This window comes from Balaenoptera acutorostrata, chromosome 1, assembly GCF_949987535.1.
Source record: "Balaenoptera acutorostrata chromosome 1, mBalAcu1.1, whole genome shotgun sequence".
Lineage (NCBI taxonomy): Eukaryota > Metazoa > Chordata > Mammalia > Artiodactyla > Balaenopteridae > Balaenoptera > Balaenoptera acutorostrata.
The window spans coordinates 142894824-142903028 of NC_080064.1; the positions used below are offsets into that span (position 1 = coordinate 142894824).

General features: G+C 45.7%; 1 protein-coding gene and 1 long non-coding RNA gene across 2 annotated transcripts; one reads left to right on the top strand and one right to left on the bottom strand.

Moving 5' to 3' along the window:
* The first annotated feature begins 40 nt into the window (after positions 1-40).
* On the top strand, positions 41-3475 carry LOC130708834 (uncharacterized). Its single transcript, XR_009009242.1, has 3 exons — positions 41-151; positions 507-1147; positions 2343-3475. It is a non-coding gene; the product is annotated as an uncharacterized LOC130708834 (long non-coding RNA).
* Positions 3476-5774: 2299 nt separating this feature from the next.
* LOC102998223 (transmembrane epididymal protein 1A) lies at positions 5775-6719 on the bottom strand. Its single transcript, XM_028164755.2, is given in 3 exon segments — positions 5775-6440; positions 6442-6488; positions 6491-6719. Coding segments are annotated over 3 exon segments (942 nt in total).
* Between the last annotated feature and the right edge of the window lie 1486 nt (positions 6720-8205).

An 8205-nucleotide genomic window follows, 5' to 3' on the forward strand; every position in this document is an offset into this window, starting at 1 on the left:
GGGGAGCGAGGAAGGGCGGGGCGGCGGCGGCGGCGGCGGAGGGCCCAGTGCCTGCCGGGAAGGACCCCGCCGGCCCGGGCTGCCGCGCAGCGCTGCGGCGCCCCCGCCTGCCTGGCCTGGGGCCGGCCCCGCAGCCCACTGCTGCCTTCAGGTCGGATATTTTGCGGGAGAGTTCTCTCTTTTACTAGATCACACTGCACGCCCCAGAGCTCCCAGAGGAAATTCTGACCCACGGGCACTCACTTTTGCCTTTTGTTGTTAGAGAACCCCCGGCCCCCTTTCCCGGCCCTCGGGTCAAGTTTGTGAGGGAGCTCGCGGGACGGGGGAAGCCCTGGGCTCGCCGCAGCCGTGGCCAGGCGTCGGAGGGGGCGGCGCAGAGAGGGGGCTGCCGGAGGTAGGCCTGGAAGAGCCCCCTCCCCGGCTCTCTTGGCGGGTTTGGGGATGTGAACAGAAGTCTAGGATCTCACATTGGTAGTGAAAGTGCTGTGTTTTGTCTCATTCCACAGAAGGGATCCTGGCGGGCGGAGACACAAAAGTCGGGAGACCTGATTCTGCCTCTGCCACACCTGAGGCAACTCTCGCAGCCTCTCTGGGCCCAAGTTCCCTCATCTATAAATAAAGCGGGACTTCCCTTGGTGTAGTGGTTAAGAATCCGCCTGCCAATGCAGCGGACACGGGTTCGAGCCCTGGTCCGGGAAGATACCACATGCCGCGGAGCAACTAAGCCCATGCGCCACAACTACTGAGCCTGCGCTCTAGAGCCCATGAGCCACAATTACTGAAGACCACGCGCCTAGAGCCCGTACTCTGCAATAAGAGAAGCCACCGCAATGAGAAACCTGCTCACTGCACCTAAGAGTAGCCCCCGCTCCCTGCAACTAGAGAAAGCCCGTGCACAGCAACGAAGACCCAACACAGCCAAAAATAAATAAAATAAAATAAATTAATTTAAAAAAATAAAATAAATAGAGCGGTTCAAGAAAGGACCTTAAGAGTCGCCCATCAGATTTGAAGTTCTGTTCAATAAAGCGGTTCAAGAAAGGAACTTAAGAGTCGCCCATCAGATTTGAAATTCTGTGTGCAAACTGTTTCCCGAGGGCAGCTGAAAGGAAGGTGAAGTCTTGGCGTCTCCCCTTTGAAGCTCAGGGTATGTCAAAAATTGAGAATTCCTGAAACGATTTCTGTCTGTTTTTGTTTGTCAAGTAATTTATTGCACGTTTTTGTAATATGGAAAATGAGAATCAGTACACCTTCCTCCTCTCTCCTCATAGCCTTGCTATGATAGTTGAGAAAACGTGTATGTGAACACAATCTTGAAGTGGATGCTTGTCAACAGATACACAATAATTATATATATGTATATATATATACATATATATGTATATATATATGCTGTGTATACACATCATACACAACACACACGTGAATATAATGTTTTCATTGCTACCAGTGCTATTACTTGATCATACTATTTTTATTGCCTGAATCCATCTGATGGTGTCTAGCCTTTATTTCTTCTTTCAAGAGCCCCAGTATTTGAGACTTTGAGGTTTTCTGTTTGAAGACTAAGAAGTCATGTTTCCAGGGCCTTTGGAAGAGGAAGGGAAGAAGTTTGCTCTTCTGGTTATTTTTTGTACCACAAATATGGAAAAGAAATGTTGCCTGTGACCACACACACGTAACTTGGCTTCTTTGGTCAACATCCCTTCCCTGTGAGAGTGTGTCTAACACTGTAGTGATTTAAAATGAGAGATGCAAGATTCATCTCAAACAGGGGCTTTTGGTATGTTTCAGACAGGTAACATTGTGGACCAGGTAAGTTGCCTTGCAAGTGTAAGGGATTCCATCCTTTGTGTGATCCTTTGATATGATTGTTAAAAGCTGGGCTTCAGTTCAGGCAACGCAGGTTCAGATCTGGGCTTTACTTCTTACCAGCTTTGTGTTGGGGTAGATACTTAGCCCTAAAGTCTCAGATTCCTTGCCTCCAAAATAAGAATAACAGCTACCTTATATATTGTAAGGATTAATTGTGATGGCACATGCATATAGTAAATTATTAGAAAAGAGCAATAATAATTATTACAGGCCAAGATAATCTGATGGGATTGGATTATTTCTTTCCCCACCAAAATCTGTGAAGTACAACTTTCTAACTTCATGTAATGCTCCACCACTGGTTTTATGAGAGTGGGCTTAGACCTGGTAACAAAGTGAGCTGTCTTCATTCCATTTCTTTCTGTGAGGTCTTGAGTTTAAATTGTTGAGGAGGGGGCATGAGGGAGGGGAAAGGTCATGTTCTTGTTTTTAAAAATGTTAATTTCCGGGCTTCCCTGGTGGCGCAGTGGTTGAGAGTCTGCCTGCCAATGCAGGGGACACGGGTTCGAGCCCTGGTCTGGGAGGATCCCACATGCCGCGGAGCGACTGGGCCCGTGAGCCACAACTACTGAGCCTGCGCGTTTGGAGCCTGTGCTCCGCAACAAGAGGGGCCGCGATAGTGAGAGGCCCGCGCACCGCGATGAAGAGTGGCCCCCGCTTGCCACAACTAGAGAAAGCCCTCGCGCAGAAACGAAGACCCAACACAGCCAAAAATAAATAAATAAAATAAATAAAATTTAAAAAGAATGGCTTTAAAAAAAAAAAATGTTAATTTCTAGTTGCCAAACTGCCAGAAGTGAGCCAGAGCTTTTTACTGTGCTCGTCACCACCAGCACCCGAGGTGGGGATGGCACACAGAATAGAAAATGGAAAAGTAAGAAGCATGTGCAGTTCTTAAAGCTTCTAGTCTGTGAGTGCCTGCTGCCCTTGCTGGTGTCTTAACCTCCCTGAGCAGCTTATTCATCTTAGTGTCCCCCAGTAGTGTCCAGGGTGAGTGGTCAGTAACCGATGTTTGTTGACCACACAGAAATGACAGCGGCACCATCAAGAGAACATGTGCCTTGAGCTGCTTTTCCAAGAATGGAAACGGATTTGCTTTGATCCATTCATGTGACGGGGGCATACTTTGTGAGGGTTAGGAAGGTAATACATGACTACTGAGTTTTTCAGGCAGAACAAGAGGCCTTGTCCCCCTTAGTCAGCCTCATACTTACTTAACCCAACCAAATTAGGGCCCAAATGAGTCCAGTGATTGTTCAGGGAACCTTAAAAGAGTATGAGGGAAGAAAAAGCAGAAGAAAGTCCTTAAACTCACTGGTTCGCCCCCAGAAACCCAGACTGTACTTTTAGAGAAGTTAGAAGTAGAATGGACTGTTGGATCCTGTTTGACTTTGCTGTGTCTGCTGCCCTTTGTTCTCTTTCTCCTTCTTCCCTAAATTGCTACCCGCCCCCATTCTCCACTCGCTCCCTAAAAAGCATTAGAGCACTTGAACGGATGAACTCTTCTGCCTCCTGGTACACCCAGTATCAAAGCACACAGGGGATTCTGTTACATGTGCTTTGAAGTCAGGTTTTTCTCTCTTAGACTAGAGCAGCTGTGTCCAAGGGGTGGGTGGAGTGGGAGAGAAATATCACAGGTAAAAATTTGGTTCCAAATCTGCAGAAATGACTGGGGACTAAAAAAAAGCATTTCTTCAGTGTTGTTCTGCTGCTTGAAATAAAGGCCTTGTCTTGGGTGGGCTTTACCTGTGAGTTCTCTCAATTTCTTTCTCTCTCTTTTAAAGGACCCATTCTCCCTCTGCAGGTTGTTAAGCCCTTAATCTAGTGATCTGAGCGTGCCTTCCCAGGGCCTGTGTGGTTGGTTGCTTTGCACTCATTAGAGACAAGATTTGGGGTAAGGCTCAAACGTACTCAAACCTTCAACCAGAACATGTAGTTTGGGAAATGGAATTTTTCCAACATTTGAGTGATTTCAGTAGGCATTGAACAAAACCCTTACCTTAGGCTAAAGAGACGTAGCTGAGACTCAGGCTCGAGGAACACCCTGGAAACCCAACCCAGAATTATAATTTTTTTTTTTTTTTAATAAACCAACGCCAGTTCTTTCCAAAAGAATAGACCATTGTATATCTTAAAGCAAAACAAAAGAAAAAGAAACAGCCTTGGAAGCTGATGTCATTACTCTTAAAGCACATTTTGGGGAAAAGCTGCAATTGACCAAGCTTTCAAATTTCACAGTACACAATTAAAGAAGGAAAGACCAGGTTTTACATCAATTTGGTATCTAACACTGAACCCAGAGGAATTGTTCTTTATATCTTTTCTGATTGTTTGATATTCTTAAGCTCAGGTTAGGAAATTAGAAATTCAAGTCTCAGCAATTTTTTTTTTTTGTCTGATTTGAGTTTTGTTGAAGGCCCCTGGAAACCATTCAAATATAGAGAACACTTCGTTTCCCAGCCTACACCTTATGATTGAAGGTTTGGTTCTGAGCCCTACCCCAAATCTTGTCTCTAATAGGAAACTGCTTGGAGAGTTGGGAGGAATTAAGTTCATCTTAGCTAATGACATGGTAAAGTAAGTGCTACTGAGAAAATTACAGCTGTACAATTCTAGAATTAACCTTCAAATCATTCTAGCTGACCAGTGAGGAAGCTGAGGACTTGCTCACTTGCAGTAGCTAGCTGGACTCAACCTTAGTGCAGTATTTCACAGGCTAATATGCTTCCAAGGTGCAATTCCCTTGAGAGCCTTTTTCTGTTTCCCTTCCTTCAGCCTTCTCAGGATGTGGATGATGCATTCCTGGGCCACCACCTCTAAACTCTGAAATCCCTACTGTACCCACTAAGGAAAGTACCCAGTCCAGAAACCAACTTGTTTACCTCTGAATCCTGCATTGTGGCTTACCCAGTGCCTTACATACAGTGGCCACTCAATATATTCTTTGTGAATAACTAGATTACCAGGGGAAAAATTGCTGTATGACAGGTTCTTTTTAAAGGAATCTTTGGAGATCATTTTGTGTATTTAATAATCTGTTTCGTTGTTTTGTGAATCTGGGATCTTCATAGATAAATTTTCTTCCTATTCTCAAGGTATGTATGGATTTATCTTTGTTCTCTAGATTGATTGGAACATTATTGAAGCTTATTTAGAAGTTTAGGAAATTTAGCATTGTGGTCAAAAACTGACTCGGATCAGAGTGTGTCCTTTAGTTGGTACTTTCCCCAAAGATATCCTCAACTGGATCCACAGCCCATCCTCCCGCACTCCTATCCCATTAGTTGATTTGAATCCTTGTTTATTTCACATTTCCACGCCAAATTTTAGCGGGAAGCAAATAGCGCTTGGGTACATTTTCTGGATACTTGGACAATACGTAAACTTGGCTCTCTATTTTTCCTGACCTCCTTTCCCCTCCCCCCACTTCTTTTGAACCGGTTGTTAGGAGACTTTTTACTGGGTTGGAGAGTGAGAGGCTTGGCTGGGGTGATGTGAATGTAGTGCCCTCTGGTGGAATTTTGTGAGGATTGCAAATTTCTCCCCCCAACCTTAAGAGTGTTTGGGAAGTCTTTTCTTGGCTGGCCTTCAAGGGGAGGGCTTCTCTGTTACATCTCAAATACTACAGTAAATTAATAGTATGCAAGTTTATTACCTATACTGGATATTTTAGAGATATTGTGTTGGGGATATCAATTGATTACTTGAGGTTTGTTTATCATTATAAAATTAGACCTCAAATGACTAGAAATGGGCAGCTGGCAGCACCTGTGCTTTTTCATCATCTGCCACCAATGTGTATGAGAGGTAGAGAAAAAAGGAGTTCCCCTAACAAAGGTAATTGGAAAGAGTCTAGGAACCAAGAATTCAGGGAAAATAGCAAGGATCAGAAAACTTGGTCACAAACAGTTGTTATCCTCAGCTCTCACTAGGATCTGAGCCCAGACATTTAAGACCCAGCTAGAAGTTGAGAGTCTGCCAGACTCTGACTGCTCCACTTCCCGCAGCAATTTGTAGAGGGGTCCCGCGGTGCTCGTGTAACATGGAGCTTCTCTGGACCCCGTCAGCTTCCAGCTGGGACAGTAACAATGCCAAAAGTAAGAGACACCGTAGATTCCCAACAGGCACAAAGCATTGATCATCACATGCCAGCAGAAGAAGGTGGTGGCAAACATGATGTCACTGATGTCATCGTCCTGCCACGGGTAGCCAGTGACTGGTTTGTACAGAATGAAGCCAGCCTGTACCAGCCAGGAGCCCATGATCTGAAACAGAAGGGTCTCAATCACTGAGAGTTGAAACGTGTCGGGAGCCCACAGCTGTACGGTCAACACCAGCATCAGCAGCAACACCACCAAGATGAGCAGAGAGTGAACCTGCAGCTCCACCCCTGCTGAGTCCTGAACATGTGACACCAACAACAGCAGGAGCACATAGAAAGTCAGCACCAGGGTCCCTTTTTCTAGGGGCACACAGCGCTGAGGCAGCAAGTTTTTGCCCACGACCCCTACACAGCCGTTGAGGGTGAGAAGGATGAACATGGTGAGGTGCTGTCACTCTTTTGCCGTACATAAATCTTGGTGGCAGCTCCCCGTTCATCAGTATCACCCCGCATTAACGCAGCTGATCTCCTATGCTGTCAAGCCAGAGCCAGCCAGCGTCTTCAGCAAACCTCCGTAGGATATTTTCCACAGCCTGGCCCATCTCCCCTTATTCCTGGGAGGGGATGAAGGATACAGGAAAGAGTCATTGAATATCACAGCTTTGGAGACTACTACTGCTTGATACAGTCCATATGAGAGTAGAAACAGCCCTGGGTACACCTGACCGATAAAGAATCCCATTGAACTACAAATCATCTAATGAAGGTGAGAAGAGTAAAACCAGAGCACGTCCACACCTTCTGGGGCCACTTGAAGATCTGGACTTTGGAAAGAATTGCGTTCCACCAACTTTTATCATTTCGCCCCACCCACTGCTCCCCCACAGAGAGGAAGTGCTTCTTGAAACAAGCCTACGACCTTGGTGGTGTAAAGCCTCATTGTTCCATTCCATTCTGGGACATTGGGAACTAACTGGCTTCTGCCAAAGAAGAAAGCTGGTGAATGTGCCTTTAAGGGCACCCCTCTAGGGCCCTTGGGGTGCTCTGGTCATACTTGTCCCTTTCTCCTATGGCTTCCTTCCCCTGGTACTGCCCAGCACTCAGAGAAGGCTACAGAAGCATGGGATGGGGTTAGGGCTTGCCATGGTCTCCAGAGGAAGCCTGAGCACTCACAAATCCTCGCGTTTCCTTTGGTATCTCTCAGACATAACTTTGGCCTGATTGCAAAGTTTTCTTTCTGAACACATATATTTAAAAACATTTGGATATATGAGCATGTTTCGTACCTATCTGGCTTTTCTTCTTTCATAGACATGTTCTGAGGATCACCAAGAAAACTCCCTTCCTCTCCTCCCCTTATCTTTTCACCTCCCCACCTTGGTCTCCCCACTTCAGCATTTCTACTGGCCAGTAAATGGATCTGAAAAGCTAACTTTTGATACTGATTTTAGGAACAGTGGGTATTTTGTACTGTGTCAACCTAACTAAGCTTGAGCCATGTTTCCTAGAGTTACCTTCCCTATATGATTCCAGATTGAGTTGGCTGCAAGAGAAGTTTACAAGTGAATCTAAAGATGGAAATGAAGCAACCTAAGACACTCTGAAGGTGTAGGGTACCAGGCACCACTGCAGTTCACGCATTCAGTTACAGATCTGCTGGCTCAACTCCTTGGCATGGGCAGCCAGGCCTACAAGCTCCCTCAGCTTCTCTTTGTGCGAAGGGCACCAGCTGCTTCTGCAGGCCACCTGCCACTGAAGTATGAGGTGATGAGAGGAAGACAGAGGCTTCAGTCTATCTTCATAAGCTGCAGTTTGTCCTTGCTCTTCCCCAACTTCGTGTAATATACTTCTTCCTGACTGCTGCCAATTTGAGCTGAAATGGCCTCCACCCCATCACACAGAGAGGCAAGAGCCTTCCACAGACTTCCTCACTACAAATGTGTAAGGTCTAATATCCATAAGAAATCCATATTCCCATGATCTATCCCTAACTGATACAAGGGATTAAGGTGTAATCCCTAAAATATAGATACCGTTGAGAGGAGTGACTCCAGTGAGCTAGTGTTGGCCATTTGGATTTTAATGTGAATTAGCCCATCAGCTTCATTTACCTATGACTCCACTAGTGTCTAATGCACCTCAGAAGACAGAGTCCTAGGTATTGGGTAACAGCCAGCTGAGTATAAAGCAGAGAGGATGATGAAGAACAAAGTACAGATAATGTGAAG